This window comes from Nerophis ophidion, linkage group LG16 (assembly GCF_033978795.1).
Source record: "Nerophis ophidion isolate RoL-2023_Sa linkage group LG16, RoL_Noph_v1.0, whole genome shotgun sequence".
NCBI classification, from domain to species: domain Eukaryota; kingdom Metazoa; phylum Chordata; class Actinopteri; order Syngnathiformes; family Syngnathidae; genus Nerophis; species Nerophis ophidion.
The window spans coordinates 51,976,992-52,000,824 of record NC_084626.1 but is presented as its reverse complement, the minus strand read 5'-3'; the positions used below and the strand labels follow the sequence as shown (position 1 = coordinate 52,000,824).

At 40.5% G+C, this 23,833-nt stretch overlaps 1 protein-coding gene across 1 annotated transcript in view; it reads right to left on the bottom strand.

The window, feature by feature from the left end:
* Positions 1-1,581: 1,581 nt before the first annotated feature.
* The window catches only part of adipor1a (adiponectin receptor 1a), a 28,409-nt gene continuing 6,157 nt past the window's right edge, over positions 1,582-23,833 (bottom strand). Inside the window, exons 2-9 of the mRNA XM_061875485.1 lie at positions 23,081-23,141; positions 20,431-20,646; positions 20,251-20,364; positions 16,880-17,051; positions 16,631-16,817; positions 14,131-14,318; positions 13,850-14,043; positions 1,582-7,115 (exon numbers count right to left, since the gene is read on the bottom strand). Coding sequence (XP_061731469.1) covers positions 6,987-7,115; positions 13,850-14,043; positions 14,131-14,318; positions 16,631-16,817; positions 16,880-17,051; positions 20,251-20,364; positions 20,431-20,577 — 1,131 coding nt within the window. The 5' untranslated portion in view covers positions 20,578-20,646; positions 23,081-23,141 and the 3' untranslated portion in view covers positions 1,582-6,986. The remainder of the gene's footprint in view (positions 7,116-13,849; positions 14,044-14,130; positions 14,319-16,630; positions 16,818-16,879; positions 17,052-20,250; positions 20,365-20,430; positions 20,647-23,080; positions 23,142-23,833) is intronic.

Here is a 23,833-nt window from a genome sequence, read left to right as displayed (position 1 = left end):
TATGTTCCCTAGCTCATACCGTCACCATGTCCACAAAGAAGAAAACTGAAAACTAAAAAAACAAAATCGAATAAATATATGTATATGGAGTTTTGCATACATTATAAGCTAATACAGACACTTATGTTGTCTTCATTATAACACTTTTATAAGACCTTTAGTCATTTTGATAGTAGGCTATTATAGCTAATATAAACACATATGTTGTCTTCATTATAACACTTATATAAGGATTTAAAGTAACTTTGATAGTAAGCTAATATAGCTAATTATATAACACTTACGTCATGTGTTGCCTACATTATAACACTTAAGACTTTTAACGTCATTTTGATAGTAGGCTAATATAGACACTTACATCATGTGTTGTCTTCATTATAAGAGTTTTAAAGTCACTCTGATAGTAGGCTATTATAACTAATATAGACACTTAGATCAAGTGTTGCCTTTATTATAACACTTATTAAATACTTTTAAAGTCATTTTGATAGTAGGCTATTATAGCTAATATAGACACTTACATCATGTGTTGTCTTCATTATAACACTTATATAAGACTTTTAAAGTCATTTTGATATTAGGCTATTATAACTTATATAGACACGTCATGTGTTGTCTTCATTATAACACTTATATAAGGCTTTAAAAGTCATGTGATAGTAGGCTAATATACACACTTACATCATGTGTTGTCTTAATTATAAGACTTTTAAAGACATTTTGATAGTAGGCTATTATGACTAATATAGACACTTAGATCAAGTGTTGCCTTTATTATAACACTTTTATAAGACTTTTAATGTCATTTTGATAGTAGGCTAGTATAATTAATATAGACACATCATGTGTTGTCTTCATTATTACACTTATATAACACTTTTAAAGTCCTTTTGATAGTAAGCTAATAAAGCTAATTATATAGCACTAATGTCATGTGTTGCCTACATTATAACACTTATATACGACCTTTAAAGTCATTTTGATATTAGGCTATCATAACTAATATATAAACTTGCGTCGTGTGTTGCCTTCATTATAACACTTATATAAGACTTTAAAAGTCATTTTGATAGTAGGCTAATACAACTAATATAGACACTTACATCATGTGTTGTCTTCATTATAACACTTATATAAGACTTTTAAAGTAATTTTGATAGTAGGCTAATATAGCTAATATAGACACTTACATCATGTGTTGTCTTCATTATAACACTTATATAAGACTTTTAAAGTCATTTTGATAGTAGGCTAATATAGCTAATATAGACACTTACATCATGTGTTGCCTTCATTATAACACTTATATAAGACTTTAAAAGTCATTTTGATAGTAGGCTAATACAACTAATATAGACACATCATGAATACCTTTGAGGGAATCTGTATATCCATCCATCCATCCATTTTCCTACCGCTTGTCTCTTTTGGGGTCGCGGGGGGGGGGGGGGGGGGGGGGGGGTGCTGGAGCCTATCTCAGCTACATACGGGTGGAAGGCGGGGTACACCCTGGACATATTCAATAAAAATAGGTTTGGACTTTAAAAGTATAGAGATAATACAAAGGGGACAACATTGCTGTACATGTGGAAAAAAAAAACATTTATTACAGTATTTTTCCCCAAGATAACAATTAATAAATAGTTATGCCTACATTTCAACGAAATGTATGATTTCTCACTTTCTACACAGGACATAACACAAAGTCAAGAATACACATAGTTTTAGTCTTCGTAATAAAGCTTGAATAAGTTGACCTAGAAAAGTAGTCTTGAACAGCAGTTGGTACAACCTCTCCGCGGGGTTGTGGGTTCAATGAAGGATTTGATTGTGTATGGCAAGGAAAACAGGACAAGGGGTCTACATGGGGGCGGGGGGGGGGGGGGGGGGGGAAGTCATGGTGGATCCCTCCACTCTCCAGATAGGCCATTTTACTTCAAATGTTTCCATTGGCCTAAGGCACAGGAATAACAGAGTTTTTTTTTTTTATATCAACCACACTTTTTAAATCCCATGAAGAGTCTCCAATTGTGAGAGCACACAGAGCTTGCTACTTACACCTCTGATTGCATCTGAAATCTGGAACAAAAAAGGAAGCTCGCAACCGACAAAAACAAAAAAAAAAACACAATTTGAGCCATCCAGATCTGTACATTGTGCGTAGCCCGGAGGATCTAAAACCCAGATATTAGAAAAGCCGTGATGTGTTCAATGACACGCGTGAATGCAGTCTTTTCTCCCACTCTGATGAGGAATGTGTCAAATAAAATAAAAAAAATGTTCATGCTATAATAACAATTCAAGGAAATGGCAGCTTAAAAAATAATGTGAGTTTCAAGCGACTTGTTCATTTCGTCATTACAGTACATGTGCTATTCACACATGTATCAATTTAAAACAGGCCTGGGCAATTATTTTGAGTTGGGGGAGGGGGTCCAAATTTAGAGTAAAAAATATGTCTGGGGCCGGTTTATCTGATTTTTAGTGTGTGCGATGGAATGCGCCGTAAAAGTATCGGTTTCTCAGATCTGGACAGCCACGGGAAGGGCCTTGTCAGAACCCGAAATCTACATGCAGAAAGGGGGGCAAACCCGACACACCTCCAAGCACCTTTTGTTTTAACGGCTTATGACTCAATGCAGCTGCTGCGTAATGAGACCCGTCCTCTTAGAAGCGTCTGCATATGTAATCAGGGAATGTCCAAATAAATGGGGAGGCATGGAACTTTTTTCTCAGGGCGTGGGGTGACACTGTACGAGGGTGCAGGTCCACATGCTCTCCTCATGAGCTAAATTGAATCTTGTCTCTGTTTGATTCCTTGCTTTTTGTCTTGTTTAATAGATGGTTCAGTGTTTGAACCTGACTGACCGCCTTAAAAAACAGAATGGAATTTAAAATTTTTCTATGAAGGATAAAACACTGTATATTGACAAAATATGAAGGTCACACCCACTCTCCATCCTCATATTTTACCATCAAGCGAAATGCAATAAACACAGTGACATATGAACACAAAGGCTAAAAACAAAACAACAAAAAAAAAAACTACAATCTGTTATATCTGATACATCACTAAACTTAAGAACTTTGTTGTAAAAATAATCTGTCGCTGACACCCACATTTCAGGCTGACACTCTGTGGAAACGCTCCCCGCACACACTGCTGGCTGCCTCTTCTGAGCTGCTGTGACGTAGATTACCATAGTAACTAATTACATTACCATAGTAACTAATTCTGACCATAGTCCAGGCCTGGGCAATTATTTTGACTTAGGGGGCCCAAATTTTGAGAATAAAATGTGTCTGGGAGCCGTTTTATCTGATTTTTAGTGTGTGCGATGGAATGCGCTGTAGAGGTGTGGGTTTCTCTGATCTGCCACGGAAGGGGCCTTATCAGGACACGAAATCTGATTTTTAGGAACGCTAATACAAAACCTCACAATAATGTCTGATTGAATGCTAAAAACGTTATGATAGATCGCCTTAAATAGATATACCGGCCCCCAGACACATTTTTTTCTCGAAATGTTAAATATTTGGATGGGGAGGGGGGGTGTGACGTTCATATGTTGTCAATATTCAGTGCTTTATCACTCATAGAAAAATGTAAAATCACGTTTTTTAAGGCGGTCTGTCATAATGTTTTTAGCATTCAAACAGACAATAATGTCAGATTTTGTATTAAGAGTTTCTAAAAATAAAAATACCGGCCCCCAGACATTTTTTTTCTCGAAATTTTAAATATTCGGATGGAGAGGGGGTGTGACGTTCATATGTTGTCAATATTCAGGGCTTTATCACTCATAGAAACATTTACAATTCCGTTTTTTAAGGCGGTGTGTCATAACGATTTTAGCATTTAATCAGAAATTATTGTCAATTTTTTTTATTAGCGTTCCTAAAAATAGATATTCCGGCCCCCAGACACTTTTTTCTTGAAATTTTAAATATTTGGATGGAGAGGGGGTGTGACATTCATATGTTGTCAATATTCAGTGCTTTATCACTCATAGAAAAATTTAAAATAAAGTTTTTTAAGGCGATCTTTCATAACGTTTTTAGCATTTAATCACACAATATTGTCAGTTTTTTTTTAAATTAGCGTTCCTAAAATTAGATATACCGGCCCCCAGACACTTTTTTCTCGAAATGTTAAATATTTGAATGGAGAGGGGGGGTGTGACATTCATATGTTGTCAATATTCATGGCTTTATTACTCATAGAAACATTTAAAACTATGTTTTTTTGAGGCGATCTGTCATAACGTTTTAGCATTCAATCAGACAATATTGTCAGGTTTTGTATTAGCGTTCCTAAAATTAGATATACCGAACCCCCGGCAATTTTTTTTCTCGAAATTTTAAATATTTGGATGGAGAGGGGGTCCGACGTTCATATGTTGTCAATATTCAGTGCTTTATCACTCATAGAAAAACATTTACAATTCTGTTTTTTAAGGCGGTGTGTCATAACGTTTTTAGCATTCAATCAGACATTATTGTCTGTTTTTTTATTAGCGTTCCTAAAAATAGATATTCCGGCCCCCAGACACTTTTTTCTCGAAATTTTAAATATTTGGATGGAGAGGGGGTGTGACATTCATATGTTGTCAATATTCAGTGCTTTATCACTCATAGAAAAATTTAAAATGTTTTTTTAAGGCGATCTGTCATAACGTATTTAGCATTCAATCACACAATATTGTCATATTTTGTATTAGAGTTTCTAAAAATAAAAATACCGGCCCCCAGACATTTTTTTTCTCGAAATGTTAAATATTTGGATGGGGAGGGGGGGTGTGACGTTCATATGTTGTCAATATTCAGTGCTTTATCACTCATAGAAAAATGTAAAATAATGTTTTTTAAGGCGATCTGTCATAATGTTTTTAGCATTCACTCACACCAATATTGTCAGTTTTTTTTAATATTTGCATTTCTAAAAATAGATATATGGCCCCCAGACACTTTTTTTCTCGAAATTTTAAATATTTGGATGGAGAGGGGGTGTGACGTTCATATGTTGTCAATATTCAGGGCTTTATCACTCATAGAAACATTTAAAATTAAGTATTTTAATGCGGTCTGTCATAACGTTTTTAGCATTCAATCAGACAATATTGTCAGGTTTTGTATTAGCGTTCCTAAAAATAGATATACTGGCCCCCAGACACTTTTTTTTCTCTCGAAATTTTTAATATTTGGATGGAGAGGGGGTGTGACATTCATATGTTGTCAATATTTAGTGCTTTATCACTCATAGAACATTTTTAAATTACGTTTAAGGCGATCTGTCATAACATTTTTAGCATTCAATCAGACAATAGTGTCAGTTTTTTTTATTTTTTATTAGCGTTCCTAAAAATAGATATACCGACAACCCAGACACTTTTTTTTCTGAAATTTTAAATATTTGGATGGAGAGGGGGATTGACGTTCATATGTTGTCAATATTTAGTGCTTTATCACTCATAGAAACATTTAAAATTCCGTTTTCAAGGCGGTGTGTCATAATGTTTTTAGCATTCAATCAGAAATTATTGTCCATTTTTTTTAATAGCGTTCCTAAAAATAGATATTCCGATCTCCAGAAACTTTTTTCTCGAAATTTTGAATATTTGAATGGAGAGGGGGTGTGACGTTCATATGTTGTCAATATTCAGTGCTTTATCACTCATAGAAAAATGTAAAACCATGTTTTTTTAAGGCGATCTATCATAACATTTTTAGCATTCAATCAGACAATATTGTCAGGTTTTGTATTAGCGTTCCTAAAAATAGATATACCGACCCCAAGACATTTTTTTTCTCGAAATTTTAAATATTTGGATGGAGAGGGGGTGTGACATTCATATGTTGTCAATATTCAGTGCTTTATCACTCATAGAAAAATTTAAAATAAAGTTTTTTAAGGCGATCCTTCATAACATTTTTAGCATTCACTCACACAATATTGCCAGGTTTTTTTATATTAGCGTTTCTAAAAATAGATATACCGACCCCCAAACACTTTTTTTTCAAAACTTTAAATATTTGGATGGAGAGGGGGTGTGACGTTCATATGTTGTCAATATTCAGTGCTTTATCACTCATAGAAACATTTAAAATTATGTTTTTCTAAAGCGATCTGTCATAACATTTTTAGCATTCAATCAGACAATATTGTCAGTTTTTTTTTTTTTTATTAGCGTTCCTAAAAATAGATATACTGGCCCCTATACAACTGTTTTGTCTCTGAATTTGGCCCCCGAGTCAAAATAATTGCCCAGGCCTGGTATAGTTCAAGACATATGGTCATTTGAAAACATCATAATGGCAGCTACACTTTCCATCTTAAAGATCGGAAAAACATTATTTGGGAACATCCGTCAGGCCGCATGTGGCCCCCGGGCCTTAATTTGCCCAGGTCTGATTTAAAAGCGTACACACTTCATGACGAAGTGATTTAGTAGGATTTCTAGCGGGCTTACCGGGGAGTGGTAATAGACTGCACAATTGTTAGCACTAAAACAATAACACATCCGGTATACCCGCACCGACATCATACTCCTACACGTGTGGCCCCTGGAGTGGCGTTAAAACATCAGACCGTACATTCTTCCTCTGGCCCGGACAGAATGATCGGTTCTACTGGCGACGATATCCTGTTAGCGCCTGTCACATGCAGGCGGACTTCGCCTATCTTGCATTTCGGCTGACTTGACATGGGGATGCAACTTTCAAGTTTTATTACTGACGAAGGGAGGCCCCTGTTGAGGGCCCCTCAGAGTGCTTGTTGGCGAGTTAATGCTACTTCATTGGAGCAAAAATAAGCCAAGGTAAGAAAAGAAAATAACTCCCCCAAACCCTCACACCCGCCGTGAGCAAATTAGACGTAGATAAGGATCGAAAGGTAACTAGAAGGACATCCAGCAGCATTTTACTGTGTGTGTGTGTGTGTGTGTGTGTGTGGCTATAAAGGAAAGGAGAAGTCACAGTCTGGCCTCTCAGAGCAGAGAGTCGTCCGTGCATCCTCCCTCCAGGCCGTAGCGGAACTCCTGCAGGTTGGAGACGCCGTAGAAGTGGACGAAGGCCGCCGCCACCACCAGGACGTGAAAGATCTGGTGGGAGTGGAACTGGGAGGAGAAGGAAGAGAACAGGGATAACACACACGTTAGGACTGTTGGGAGGCGCGGTGGGGGGGGGGGGGGGGGGGCGTGTGACGTTAAGATGTTGTCAATATTCAGTGTTTTATCCTTTGTAAGAAAATGTCAAGGATATATCCACCTTTTGGTACCCTGACACCTTAAATTTAAGTTAAAGTACCCATGACTGTCACACACACAGACTAGATGTGGCAAAATCATTCTCTGAATTTGACCCAATCACCCTTGATCTCCCCCTGGGAAGTGAGGGGAGCAGTGAGCGGCAGCGGTGGCCGCGCCCGGGAATCATTTTTGCTGATTTAACCCCCAATTCCAACCCTTGATGCTGAGTAGGTTAGAATAATTATGTATATATTATCACAGTGGTTCTCAAATGGGGGTACGCGTACCCCTGGAGGTACTTGAAGGTATGCCAAGGGGTACGTGAGATTTTTTAAAAGTATTCTGAAAATAGCAACAATTCAAAAATCCTTTATAAATATATTTATAATAATACTTCAACAAAATATGAATGTAATTTCATAAACTGTGAAAAGAAATGCAACAATACAATATTCAGTGTTGACAGCTAGATTTTTTTGTGGACATGTTCCATTAATATTTCTTTTTTTGTGAAGAAATGTTTAGAAGTAAGTTGATGAATCCAGATGGATCTCTATTACAATCCCCAAAGAGGACACTTTAAGTTGATGATTACTTCTATGTGTAGAAATCTTTATTTAAAAATGAATCACTTGTTTATTTTTCAACAAGTTTTTACCTATTTTTCTATCTTTTTTTCCAAATAGTTCAACAAAAGACCACTACAAATGAGCAATAGTTTGCACTGTTATACAATTTAATAAATCAGAAACTGATGACATAGTGCTGTATTTTACTTCTTTATCTCTTTTTTTCAACCCAAAAAATGCTTTGCTGTGATTAGGGGGTACTTGAATTAAAAAACATGTTCACAGGGGGTACATCAGTGAAAAAAGCTTGAGAACCACTGTATTATCACACTAACTTTAAAGACCTACTGAAATGAGATGTTCTTATTAAAACGGGGATAGCAGGTCCATTCTAGGTGTCATACTTGATCATTTCGCGATATTGCCATATTTTTACTGAAAGGATTTAGTAGAGAACATCCACGATAAAGTTCGCAACTTTTGGTCGCTAATAAAAAAAACCTTGCCTGCACCGGAAGTAGCAGACGATGTGCGCGTGACGTCACGGGTTGTGGAGCTCCTCACATCTGAACATTGTTCACAATCATGGCCACCAGCAGCGATAGCGATTCGGACCGAGAAAGTGACGATTTCCCCATTAATTTGAGCGAGGATGAAAGATTTGTGGATGAGGAAAGTGAGAGTGAAGGACTAGGAAAAAAAAAAAAAACTAGACGGCAGACGATTCAGATGTTATAAGACAAATTTACTAGGATAATTCTGGAAAATCCCTTATCTGTTAATGTGTAACTAGTGTTTTAGTGAGATTATATGGTCGTACCTGTATAACCTGAAAGTCGGAGGAGTGTGGCGACCGCCAGTGTCTCCGAGGGAAGCCACGTTCCTCGATGAGGCGAAGGCAGCCAGTGGGACCGGGCTGAGATTTCCCCCCCCCCCCCCCCTCCTCCACGGTGGAAGCAAGTGACGGTCAGGGGCGGCCGGTGAGAGGATGAAAGAGAGTCCGCAGCTGCCTCTTTGACAGGTGCAGGAGGAACGACGCAAGCTCTCCGCTCATGTCTATGGTAAGAGCCGACTTATTACCACCATTTTCTCACCGAATCCTGCCGGTTGATATGTGGTAGGGAACCATGTTCGCTTGACTGCTCTGTTCCATAGTAAAGCTTCACAGTCATCTTTCGGGAATGTAAACAAGGAAACGCCGGCTGTGTTTGTGTTGCTAAAGGCGGCCGGAATACACCGCTTCCCACCTACAGCTTTCTTCTTTGACGTCTCCATTATTCACTGAACAAATTGCAAAATATTCAGCAACACAGATGTCCATAATACTGTGGAATTATGTGATGAAAAGAGACTACTTGTAGCTGTGAACGGTGCTGGAACAAAATGTCCTCTACATTGGGTGACGTCACTCGCACGCGTCATCATACCGCGACGTTTTAGCATGATACTTCCGCGCGAAATTTAAAATTGCAATTTAGTAAAGTAAAGCGGCCGTATTGTCATGTGTTGCAATGTTAATATTTCATCATTGATATATAAACTATCAGACTGCGTGGTCACTAGTAGTGGCTTTCAGTAGGCCTTTAGTATGCTTAAAGTCCGTTGCTTTAGTTATCAGCTATTGTGCTCAAGTTAGACTTTTTCTAATCTGTGCAAGGACAAAACTTCTTGTCTGAGGGGTGGCCTAAGCCGCAGATGTTATATTATTGTTTCAGCCCGCTAACAGCCAAACACTTCAAGTACCTCAACAAAGATAAGATGACAACACGCAGACGAAGCGGGGACAAGGCAAAACCACACGTACTGCGCGTCCTGGACCTGCTCTGCATAATATATGTGACCACTCCTTTTAAGGCGGCCTCTGTGAAATTGACTATGGAACTCTGAATAAAAAGAGCTGCACCTTAGAGCGTAGGGCGAGACTGTGACTATGAGCTAAATTGAACTCTGTCTCTTCATGATTCCTTGCTTCCTGTCTGTTTAATAGATGCCATCATTGTTTGAACCTGACAGAGTGCCAAGCAGGGAGGTAATGGCTCACGTTTTAATAATCTTTGGTATAACTCGGCCGGGGTTTGAACTCACGACCTACCGATCTCAGGGCGGACAACTCATGAGTGTCTCAAAGGGCTGCACAAGCCACAACGACACCCCCAGATCCCACATAAGGGCAAGAACCCCCATTCCAACCCTTGATGCTGAGTGCCAAGCAGGGAGGTAATGGCTCCCGTTTTTATAGTCTTTGGTATGACTCGGCCGGGGTTTGAACGCATGACCTACTTATCTCAGGGCGGACACTCTAATGGAGGTTTCACTTGATCTTTTTTTGGTTTTTCATTGTTTTACTTTTGTAGCTGTATTTGCGCTCTCATCCGCAGAGGGTCGGGCGGGTGACATGACGAAAATGTAGATTTTAAATAGATTCGGGCGGGTGGCGGTTGAACCATTCAGAAATATTTGATATAAATGGTTCAGGTATCGGCAACATTTACCACTCAGAGGCCCATTTTGACCCGTGTCACAAAGTAAAGAAGACAACAGGCAACGCAAAAATTTTCGCAAACATCTACTGGCGGTCACCCATTTAACAAGAATTAGGGCGTGCTATGAAGCCATTGCCATTGACGCCTTCTACAACATGTATAAACTGCATGCCAGTCCAGCAACATGTTATATGAGGCTTGGCAGCAACACGCACACGACTGAGAGGCATACTGGGTAATACAGAGTACACTGATGGTTGTGATATAAACAATTTTAACACTCTTACTAATATGCGCCACACTGTGAAGCCACACCAAATAAGAATGACAAACACATTTTGGGAGAACATCCTCTCAGTAACACAACATAAACGCAACACAACAAATACCCAGAATCCTTTGCATCCATGACTCTTCCTGACTATATTTTACACCCCGCTAGCACCAAACCCCGCCCCCCCGTGCGTTGGTAAGGTGGGCGGGGTTGGAGCGGGGGGGGGGTGTAAAATGTATTCAGGAATAGTCATGGATGCAAAGGATTCTGGGTATTTGTTTTATTGTGTTTATGTTTATGTTGTTGCATAGCTCGGTTGGAAGAGTGGCCATGCCAGCAACTTGAGGGTTGCAGGTTCGATTCCCGCTTGTGCCATCCTAGTTACTGCCGTTGTGTCCTTGGGCAAGACACTTTACCCACCTGCTCCCAGTGCCACCCACACTGGTTTAAATGTAACTTAGATATTGGGTGTCACTATGTAAAGGGCTTTGAGTCATTTGAGAAAAGCGCTATATAAATATAATTCACTTCACAATTCACTACTGTGAGGATGTTCTCCCGAAATGTGTTTGTCATTCTTGTTTGGTGTGGCTTCACAGCGTGGCGCATATTAGTAAGTGTGTTAAAATTGTTTATATCACAACCATCAGTGTACTCTGTGTCACCCAGTATTGCCTTTCAATCTTGTACGTGTTTCTGCGGAAGCTGCACACAACATGTTGCTGGACTGGCAAACACTTTGTATGTGTTGTTGAAGGCGTCAAAGCCAATGGCTTCATAGCACGCCCTTATTCTCGTTATCTGGATTAGCACCAGCAAACAGTCCCGAGAATGTTTGCGGCTCCCATTGTCTTCTATACTCTGTGAAACGGGTTTAATAAGAGCTATGAGTTATAAAGGCTGCCGTGCCCTGATGTATAACAACGGGCGGGTGGCGGGCGGTTGCGGTGTTGATAAAATGTTGGTTCGGGTGGATGGCGACTTTGGTTATGCGGTTGTGGATGATATAATTGCCTATCTGCGCATCTCTAAGCTGCATGTAGAAAAGGCACATCCTTTGTTTTCTTTGATGGTTCCCTCTTGTTTTCATGTGATTTACCTTACTTTTGTCAACTTCCCCACATTTCTGCACAAAAACTTAGATATGGTAACACTAGTAGTAGAGAACATAGTGTTTTTTTGGTGTAGAACATGTATTCTGTAAAGAGCACCAAGTACGGCCCTCCCCTGTCAACCATGTCATCACACCTTGTCAGGTACAGGACCGTATGATGGCGACTAACCGTGGTTGGAACTGGCTAGTTACACAGTAACGGTCATTTTCAGCCGCTGTGCACTGACTACTCTAATATTTATCTGTCTTGCTTCACTTTTATGACATAATGCACGTGTGTACGGCGTAAGAAGCCACTGAAATTGCACATTATTGAAGACGCTGGTGTTCAAACTGATAAACATTTTTTTGTTGTTGCAAATAATCATTAACTTTAGAATTTGATGCCAGCAACACGTGACAAAGAAGTTGGGAAAGGTGGCAATAAATACTGATAAAGTTGAGGAATGCTCATCAAACACTTATTTGGAACATCCCACAGGTGTGCAGGCTAATTGGGAACAGGTGGGTGCCATGATTGGGTATAAAAACAGCTTCCCAAAAAATGCTAAGTCTTTCACAAGAAAGGATGGGGCGAGGTACACCCCTTTGTCCACAACTGTGTGAGCAAATAGTCAAACAGTTTAAGAACAACCTTTCTCAAAGTGACATTGCAAGAAATTCAGGGATTTCAACATCTACGATCCATAATATCATCAAAAGGTTCAGAGAATCTGGAGAAATCACTCCACGTAAGCGGCATGGCTGGAAACCAACATTGAATGACCGTGACCTTCCATCCCTGTATCCAAAACCAACAACAATCTCTAAAGGATATCACCACATGGGCTCAGGAACACTTCAGAAAACCACTGTCACTAAATTCAGTTTGTCGCTACATCTGTAAGTGCAAGTTAAAGCTCTACTATGCAAAGCGAAAGCCATTTATCAACAACATCCAGAAACGCCGCCGGCTTCTCTGCGCCCGAGATCATCTAAAATGGACTGATGCAAAGTGGAAAAGTGTTCTGTGGTCTGACGAGTCCACATTTCAAATTGATTTTGGAAATATTCGACATCGTGTCATCCGGACCAAAGGGGAAGCGAACCATCCAGACTGTTATCGACGCAAAGTTGAAAAGCCAGCATCTGTGATGGTATGGGGGTGCATTGGTGCCCAAGGCATGGGTAACTTACACATGTGTGATGGTATGGGGGTGTATTAGTGCCCAAGGCATGGGTAACTTACACATCTAAGAAGGCTCCTTAATGCTGAAAGGTACATACAGGTTTTGGAACAACATATGCTGCCATCTAAGCGCCTTCTTTTTCATGGACGCCCCTGCTTATTTCAGCAAGACAATGCCAAGCCACAATCAGCACGTGTTACAAATTGTGGCTTTGTAAAAAAATAGTGCGCGTACTTTCCTGGCCCGCCTGCAGTCCAGATCTGTCTCCCATCGAAATGATCAAACAATCAATCAATGTTTATTTATATAGCCCCAAATCACAAATGTCTCAAAGGACTGCACAAATCATTACGACTACAACATCCTCGGAAGAACCCACAAAAGGTTCAATTATGAAGCGTAAAACACGACAGCGAAGACTGTTGAAGGACTGAAGCTCTACATAAAACAAGAATGGGAAAGAATTCCACTTTCAAAGCTTCAACAATTAGTTTCCTCAGTTCCCAAACGTTTATTGAGTGTTGTTAAAAGAAAAGGTGATGTAACACAGTGGTGAACATGCCCTTTCCCAACTACTTTGGCACAAGTTGCAGCCATGAAATTGTAAGTTAATTATTATTTGCAAAGAAAAAAAAATGTTTATCAGTTTGAACATCAAACATGTTGTCTTTGTAGCATATTCAACTGAATATGGGTTGAAAATGATGAGCAAATCATTGTATTCTGTTTATATTTACATCTATACATACGCACTTATATACACATACCTACACACAAACACACATACACAAATAGTATATATATATATATATATATATATATATATATATATATATATATATATATTGTTCATGTTTGCATTGTTTCTCATGCGAACCATGTTCAAGAATGAATCAAGTTTGCAAATGAAGGTTGAACAGTAAACAGATACTAGTATCCAACTAAGGTTGAAAAATCATTTCTCCAAGCAAAGCTAGTGCAAAACAAACTCACCCATATGTCACACTTCCCAGGGAAGTAGCGCTCGGGGATCCTGGCTGCATACAGACCAGCACCAGTGATATACATGGCCCCCATCAGGTAGAACCAACCCATCTGGCCCACTGTGGTGGCCTTCACAAAGCCCTCCTCAATGGTGAAGTGCATGGTGGGAACAATGCCGCTGAGTCCCAGGCCCATGAACACACCTGAGACAACAACGCAACGCAGTTGGCCACTCGCCGCACAACAAAACCTCAGTCAGTGACACGTGTGATCGTTAGCTGATGCATCACCTGCTCTGGTGGGTCTGTGTCGAGGTGTGGAAAAGCGGTCCCACTGGGCCACGATGATGGCGGCAATGCCGAGTACGCAAACAACGGTGAGGTAGATAAGTCGAGGCTGAGGAGAGCAGTAGAAGGAGTAGTACAGCCAGGGCACGAAGGAGCCCATGATGAGGAGGGCGATGCCTGAGTAGTCAAGCCTGGAAGACAAAGAGCCACACAGGATTTGTATACACATACATATACACATTTATACATACATATATACATACACAGACATACATGTACATATATACATACATGTATACAGTACATATACACATTTATACATACATATATACATACATAGACATACAAATACACATATATACATACATGTATACACTACATATACACATTTATACATACATATATACATACATAGACATACATGTACAAATACAAATACACATATATACATACATGTATACACTACATATACACATTTATACATACATATATACATACATAGACATACATGTACAAATACACATATATACATACATGTATACAGTACATATACACATAATCTATTGTTACTAATAAATTATTTGTATACACATTAGTTATTTATTGTTACTGTTAACTTAGATTGGTCACATCTAGTCTTGAACTTAGATCGGTCACATCCAGTCTTAGATTGGTCACATCCAGTCTTAGATTGGTCACATCTAGTCTTGAAGTTAGATTGGTCACATCCAGTCTTAGACTTAGATTGGTCACATTCAGTGTTGAACTTAGATTGGTCACATCTAGTCTTAGACTTGATTGGTCACATCTAGTCTTAGACTTGATTGGTCACATCTAGTCTTAGACTTAGATTGGTCACATCCAGTCTTGGACTGAGATTGGTCACATCTAGTCTTAGACTGAGATTGGTCACATATAGTCTTAGACTTAGATTGGTCACATCCAGGGTTAGACTTAGATTGGTCACATCCAGTGTTAGACTTAGATTGGTCACATCCAGGGTTAGACTTAGATTGGTCACATTCAGTGTTGAACTTAGATTGGTCACATCTAGTCTTAGACTTGATTGGTCACATCTAGTCTTAGACTTAGATTGGTCACATCCAGTCTTAGACTGAGATTGGTCACATCTAGTCCCAGACTGAGATTGGTCACATCTAGTCTTAGACTGAGATTGGTCACATCTAGTCTTAGACTTAGATTGGTCACATCTAGTCTTAGACTTAGATTGGTCACATCTAGTCTTAGACTTAGATTGGTCACATCTAGTCTTAGACTTAGATTGGTCACATCTAGTCTTAGATATAGATTGGTCACATCTAGTCTTAGACTTAGATTGGTCACATCTAGTCTCAGACTTAGATTGGTCACATCTAGTCTTAGACTTAGATTGGTCACATCTAGTCTTAGACTTGGATTGGTCACATCTAGTCTTAGACATAGATTGGTCACATCTAGTCTTAGACTTAGATTGGTCACATCTAGTCTTAGACTTAGATTGGTCACATCTAGTCTTAGACTTAGATTGGTCACATCTAGTCTTAGACTTAGATTGGTCACATCTAGTCTTAGACTTAGATTGGTCACATCCAGTCTTAGACTTAGATTGGTCACATCCAGTCTTAGACTTAGATTGGTCACATCCAGTCTTAGACTGGTCACATCTAGTCTTAGACTTAGATCGGTCCGTCTAGTCTTAGACTGAGATCGGTCACATCTAGTCTTAGACTGAGATCGGTCACATATAGTCTTAGACTTAGATCGGTCACATCTAGTCTTAGACTTAGATTGGTCACATCTAGTCTTAGACTTAGATTGGTCACATCCAGTCTTTGACTTAGATTGGTCACATCTAGTCTTAGACTTAGATTGGTCACATTTAGTCTTTAACTTAGATTGTTCACATCCATTCTTAGACATATATTGGCCACATCTAGTCTTAGACTTTGATTGATCATATCTAGTGTTAGATTGATCACATCTAGTCTTAGACTTTGATTAGTCACGTCTAGTCTTAGACTGGGAAGCTTTAGTCTTGGACTTTGATTGGTGACATCACGTATTGGTCACGTATTAGACTGGTAAGATCTCGTCTTAGATTCGTCACATCTAGTTTGAGACTTAGATTGGTCACATCTAGTCTTAGACTTTGATTAGTCACATCTAGTCTTAGACTTTGATTAGTCACATCTAGTCCTAGACTGGTAAGATCTAGTCTTAAGACTTAGATTGGTCTTATCTAGACTATATTTGTATTTTTGATAAGCTGTAGGTCAATTGTTGCACATTCTTAAAATGTTTCTCCTCTGATTAGAAAATACTCACAATCAAACAAAAGATTTGAAGAAACTATCAGTAACTGCCGAGGCGGCATTAAACAAACTCTTAGTTCCTTTTTCCAACATGTTGAATTACGCAAGGTCAAACCACGTGACGCTCCTCCGTCCAACTTGTTGAGCACGTTTGTGAGTAATAAGTGAGCATCCTTTGAGAAGAGTCTTACTTGGAGAAGGTGCGGGACACTTTCTCAGAGTGGCAGTAGACGGTATGGAAAAGCCAGGAGAAACTGAGGCAGAGCACAGCTCCCAGAAAGAACATGCCGAACACCACTTTCTCTTGTAGCGGCGCCATGAAATACATGTTGGGCCGCAACATGGTTAGCGTGCCCAGACACAGGAACAGGATCAGCCCTGAGGGAGATACAAGCGTTTAGCCGTGACTCACAGACCTAGAAACATCCTTGCATTCTCACCTAACAGATGAGTCCAAATGTTCCCGGTCTCGGTGTGAATTCTGAAGATGCTTCCGAAGCAGGCCCGGAATGAAGGCATGGGAGGCCGATGTCCATGAAGGAGGTAATCGTTGTCCTTGAGCCACTCTGGCAGGACATGGAAGGGAATGACTCTCCAGCGCCCCTCCCAGACCTGTGAGAGACATGATAGGTATGACCACTGGAGATCTGACGGAATTAGCACTGTGAGGTCTCCGGGACACACCAGATACACTTGAAAACAACTCATAATAACCCAACACTAGAAATGGTTTTATGTACTGAAAGTGTGCATCCATCCATCTTCTTCCGCTTATCCGAGGTCGGGTCGCGGGGGCAGCAGCCTAAGCAGGGAAGCCCAGACTTCCCTCTCCCCAGCCACTTCGTCTAGCTCTTCCCGGGGGATCCCGAGGCGTTCCCAGGTCAGCCGGGAGACATAGTCTTCCCAACGTGTCCTGGGTCTTCCCCGTGGGCTCCTGACGGCCGGAGGTGCCCTAAACACCTCCCTAGGGAGGCGTTCGGGTGGCATCCTGACCAGATGCCCGAACCACCTCACCTGGCTCCTCTCTATGTGGAGGAGCAGCGGCTATGAGCTCCTCCCGGATGGCAGAGCTTCTCACCCTATCTCTAAGGGAGGAGGAAACTCTTTTGGGCCGCTTGTACCCGTGATTTTGTCCTTTGGTTGTAACCCAAAGCTCAAATGTCCCCTTGTGCCATAATATCACATAATCAGGTTGACCGTCGGCCCCCATTCGTGCAAATAACTCATTAAAGACAATAAGGCGACTGACCAAGAAGCTCTGATTGGTCCCTTGAGATACTAGGTTTTTCTGTTGTATCTACGCGGTTATGTGGTAGTTGCTAGGTCCTGCCATGCGCGTAACAGTTTACTTATGGAACAAATTACAATTTCGCATACACTATCGTATCAACTAGGAACTCCAAAATGATTATCAGCTCAATTTTGACCAAAATTTAGTTACTGGGTTTTGCCTTTGGACGGGAGAGGTGAGGATGGGAACGTAGATCGACCGGTAAATTGAGAGCTTTGTCTTCCGGCTCAGCTCCTTCTATGCCGATACGGCGTTCGCATTACTAAAGACGCCCCTGTCGATTTCACGATCCACTCTTCCCTCACTCGTAAGCAAGACTCCGAGGTACTTGAACTCCTCCACTTGGGGCAGGGTCTTGGGGCACTCCACCCTTTTCCGGGCGAGAACCTTGGACTCGGACTTGGAGGTTTCTGAACCTCGTCCCAGTCGCTTCGCACTCGGGTGCGGACCGATCCAGTGAGAGCTGAAGATCCTGGCCAGATGAAGCCATCAGGACCACATCATCTGCAAAAAGCAGAGACCTAATCCTGCAGCCACCAAACCGGATCCCCTCAACGCCTTGACTGCGCCTAGAATTTCTGTCCATAAAAGTTATGAACAATATCGTGTGCATCCATGTGTAAGAAAATCCAAAAACGACACATTTAAAACTCTTTAATCCCATGATCAAACCTGGAACAGACAATTTGCCTTTTTCCACTGATCGGCGATCGGCTGAGGATCCAGTGTTGATGTGACTAGAGATTGTACTCGCATGAAAGATTCCTTCAAACAAGAGAACGCAAGACATTTCCACATTTCTTCTCAAGACCCATGCATGAAATACAGGAGGGAGCGTGCCTGCAAGCTACAACGAACGCATCGTCTATCCACAGTGCAGAGCCGCTTCTAAATGACTATGCTTATCATTAGCGGACGGGAGGAAAAGGAATGCATGCTAAACACCGATCAGGACGACAAAAGAAGCCATCCCGTTACCATAAATGAATGATGATTAATCAAAGTGTTTGTTTTGATAGTTGTTTTGGCATTACGCACAGGCAGTGGTCACGTGACACACCTGTTAGAGCAGGTGTGTCAAACTGGTTTTCATTGAGGGCCACATGGCAGTTATGGTTGCCCTCAGAGGGCCACTTTTAAAAATGATAAATATATGAATATACATACATACACACACATTATATATATATATATATATATATATATATATATATATATATATATATATATATAGAGAGAGAGAGAGAGAGAGAGAGAGAGAGAGAGAGACACGTGTGTATACATATATGTATATATGTGTGTGTGTGTGAATAAATAATGTGTGTGTGTATATATATATATATACACACACACATATATATATATATATATATATATATATACACACACATATACATATATATTTAGACACGTGTATAAATATATATGTGTGTGTATAAACAATTGTGTATAAATAATGTGTGTGTGTATAAATATATATATATACATACATACATATATATATATATATATATATATATATATATATATATATATAGAGAGAGAGAGAGAGACACGTGTGTATACATATATGTATATATGTGTGTGTATAAACAATGTGTGTGTGTATAAATAATGTGTGTGTATATATATATACACATACATATATATATATACATATATATATACATATATATATATATATATATATATATATATATATATATATATTGGGGCGGCATAGCTCGTTTGGTAGAGTGGTCGTGCAAGCAACTTGAGGGTTGCAGGTTCGATCCCCGCTTCCGCCATCCTAGTTACTGCCGTTGTGTCCTTGGGCAAGACACTTTACCCACCTGCTCCCAGTGCCACCCACACTGGTTTAAATGTAACTTAGATATTGGGTTTCACTATGTAAAGCGCATTGAGTCACTAGAGAAAAAGCGCTGTATAAATGTAATTCACTTCACTTCACTTATTGTGAGGGGGCGTGGCCTGCGGACCTGCAGCGAGGCGGGGTGTGCCTGAGATCGACGACAGGTGTGTAGATGGCCCACTTGGGCGCGTTTGTCTGATCACCTGTCACTCTATAAAAAGGGCAGCAGCCGGCAAGGAAGAGATTGGAGAAGTTGGGAGTTGTTGATGGTGGAGTGAAAACCCAAGCACGAGCGAATCGGAATCGGAGACTGAGACGAGAGTGGATGGCTGAAAAGCAACCTGAAGAGCGACACCATCACAAGACGCGATTGCTGAAAAGCAACCTGAAGAGCGACACCATCACAAGACGCGATTGCTGAAAAGCAGAGCGATACGTTTATTGCGGAAAAAAAACAAATCACAAAACCGTCAAGCCTGTCATGTCTGTCCTTGGTGGTCCGAAGGGTGCAAGGTGCAAGACCTCCACGATATATACAAAGGGGGCGGCTCCTGTGCTGACTGACTGGTTGTAGTAGCAGGAATGAGGTGGTAAAAAAGGTGGCCACACCGCTCTAATCCACTCCACCCAAGATAAATAGGTAGTACCGCACGCCAAGCCGGACTTACTTTGTGTACAAACTCTTCCATCTTTTCCATGGCGTGGTGCGCCTGAAGCGGCAAGGTCAGGACCTCTCCCACGTCGTCACCCTCCTCCTCCTCGTCCGCCAGCATGTCCGCTCCCTTTAAAAGCCAGGATTAGTGAGGCCTGACACGCATCCTTGGCGGGGGTTCTTTCAAAAGTCTTACCTCTAGATGCATGCCTTTGGAAGCGGACTGCTGAACCCCTCCCTCCTCCAGCAGCGGCCCCAGCTCCATCAGCTCCACATCCGGGACCTGACAGTCCTCTGAGATCCGGCAGTCTGCATCACTTGCAGACCCGTTTCGGCCTGACATAAGGAGACTGCCTGATGACCCGCTCACTGTCCCGGTGTTCTGCTCGGAAGGCTTCACTTCAATTTCCTCCTGTACAAGCAACAGGAACATTTTGCATCCAGTCAGGTGACTTTTGAACAGAAGTGAACCAAGTGGTGGGCCACCAGACCAGGATGGCTAGGGCCTAGACCTTAAAAACAGATCAAAATCAAATGGAATAGATCCCGAAACTTTACCAAAATACGATTTGTTGAGTGATATCAAGGATTATCTGTTGGTCGCGTTCCCAGACATATGGACATCATCCCAGACATCATTCTTTTTCAACCTTTTTCCAGCCAAGGCACATTTTTTTTCATTGGAAAACTCCCGAGGCACACCACCAGTGTAAAACATTAAAAAATGAAACTCAGCAGCTGATATTGATAGTAAAAAGTCGTGCTCACAATTGTTGGATATGATTTCAAAGCATAACCAAGCATGTATCACTATAGCTCTTGTCTTAAAGTATGTGTACTGTCACCACCTGTCAAATCACACCCTGACTTATCTGGACTTTTTTGCTGTTTGTGTAGTTTTCCCTATTTTGTTGTTTATTGTCATGTCATTTACGGATGTACTTTGTGGACGCCATCTGCTGTAAGTCTTTGCTGTCGTCCAGCATTCTGTTTTTGTTTACTTTGTACCCGGTTCAGTTTTAATTTCATTCTGCATAGCCTTCCCTAAGCTTCAATGCCTTTTCTTAGCGGCACTCGCCTTTTGTTTATTTTTGATTTAAGCATTTGACACTTTTTTACCTGCACCCTGCCTCCCGCTGTTCCTGAGATCCACAAAGCAATTGGCTACCTGCTGCCACCTACTGATATGGAAGAGTATTACACGGTTACTCTGCCGCGCTCTAGACAGCACCGACACTCAACAATGGCACATTATTTGCAGACTATAATTACTAGTTTGCAAATAAATGTTTTTAACCCAATTAAGTGAAATTATATAATCTTCCACGGCACACCAGACTGTATCTCATGGCACACTAGTGTGCCACGGCACGGTGGTTGAAAAACACTACACTACATTACAGTATAAATATTTGTATTTACAACATGAATAATATAAACATACTATACAAAGATAAAAACCCTTTTTATGAAAAATTAGTTGGAATTTCACAAGAAAAACTTAGAATTTTGGCAGTAATATAATAAAAGTCGTCATTTTTCTCAACTCAATTCAAATTTTTACAAGAAAAACTGAACATTTGTGCAATGCTATGATAAAAGTTGTAATTTTACTCAATAACAGTTGCAATTTTTCCAAAAAAGTTTAGAATTATGGCAATTTTATAAAAAGAGTTGTAATTTTACCCGACAAAAGTCACAATTTTATAAGAAAACCGAAAAAATGTTGGCACTATTATAATAATCATCGACATTTTGCTTGGCAAAATGATGATAAAAGTCACAATTGTACAGCAAAAATGTCACTATTTTACGAGAACAACAAAAAAAATTGGCAGTATTGTGATAAAAGTCAGAATTTTATACGACAAATGTCCCCAGTTTGCATTAAAAAGTATTAATTTTACATAAAAAAGTAACAATTTTCCGCGAAAAATTGCAATAGTACAGAATCAGAAAGAACATGAGAAATTATTCCCAATTTTATAAGAAAAAAGTTGACACATTGTGAGAAAAAAACTCCCATGGCACACCAGACTATCTCACAGAATACTAGTGTGCCGCGGCACAGTGGTTAAAAAACACTGCACTAGATGGCAGTTTAGAGATTTGTATTTACAACATGAATAATATATACATACTATGCAAACATAAAGACGCTTGTTGTGAAAAATGAGTTGGAAATTCACAAGAAAAACTTAGAATTTTGGCAGTATTATAATAAAAGCGTCATTTTACTCAACCCAAGTCAAAATTTTATAAGAAAAATTTGTGCAACTGTATGATAAAAGTTGGAATTTTACTCAATAACAGTCGCAATTTTACAAGAAAAGTGGAATGTTCCTAATAAGTGTTAGATGAGCATTCCTTAACTTTCTCAGTCTTTTTTGCCACTTGTGCCAGCTTTTAAGAAACATGTTGCATTCATCACATTCCAAATGAGCTAATATTTGCTAACAATAACTAAGTTTCACAGTTTGAACGTAAAATTGTCTTTGCAGTCTATTCTATTGAATAAAGGCTTAAATGGATTAGCAAATCATTGTATTCTCTTTTTATGTAGCATTTACACAACGTGACAACTTCACTGCTTTTGGGTTTTGTACTTCAATGGTGTAAACCAGCTAAGTTGATGTAAAGTTGTATCATTGTCGATATTGGTTACAAACTATCGTGAGACTTGGTACTCCTCTATTCTAGACAGCGAGCTGCGGCGAGACTTCCAGCTAGATCGTCACTGAAGGCATGAAAAGTATGAATGAACACATGTGGAGTTATGTACTTAACAAAAAAAGGTGAAATAACAGAAAAAATGTTTTATATTCTCGTTTCTTCAAAATAGCCACCTTTTGCTCCGATTACTGCTTTGCACACTCTTGGCATTCTCTCCATGGGCTTCAAGCACACCTGTGAAGTGAAAAACAATCTTGAAGCTCATAAAGAGAATGCCAGGAGTGTGCAAAGCAGTAATCGAAGCAAAAGGTGGCTATTTTGAAGAAACTAAAACATGTTTTCAGTTATTGTACCTGTTTTTTATTAATTACATAACTCCACATGTCCCACATAATGTTCAGGGGTTTTTTTGGTAAGGCGTTCGGGGGACCGTCTACTGAGGCGTTCTGGGGACCGTCTACTGAGGCGTTCGGGGGACTTTCTACTGAGGCGTTCGGGGGACCGTCTACAGAAGGGTTCGGGGGACCGTCTACTGAGGCGTTCGGGGGACCGTCTACTGAGGCGTTCGGGGGACCGTCTACTGAGGCGTTCGGGGGACCGTCTACTGAGGCGTTCGGGGGACCGTCTACTGAGGCGTTCGGGGGACCGTCTACTGAGGCGTTCGGGGGACCGTCTACTGAGGCGTTCGGGGGACCGTCTACCGAGGCGTTCGGGGGACTTTCTACCGAGGCGTTTGGGGGACCTTCTACCGAGGCGTTCGGGGGACCGTCTACCGAGGGGTTCGGGGGACCGTCTACTGAGGCGTTCGGGGGACCGTCTACTGAGGCGTTCGTGGGACCGTCTACTGAGGCGTTCGGGAGACCGTCTACTGAGGCGTTCGGGAGACTGTCTACTGAGGCGTTCGGGGGACCGTCTACTGAGGCGTT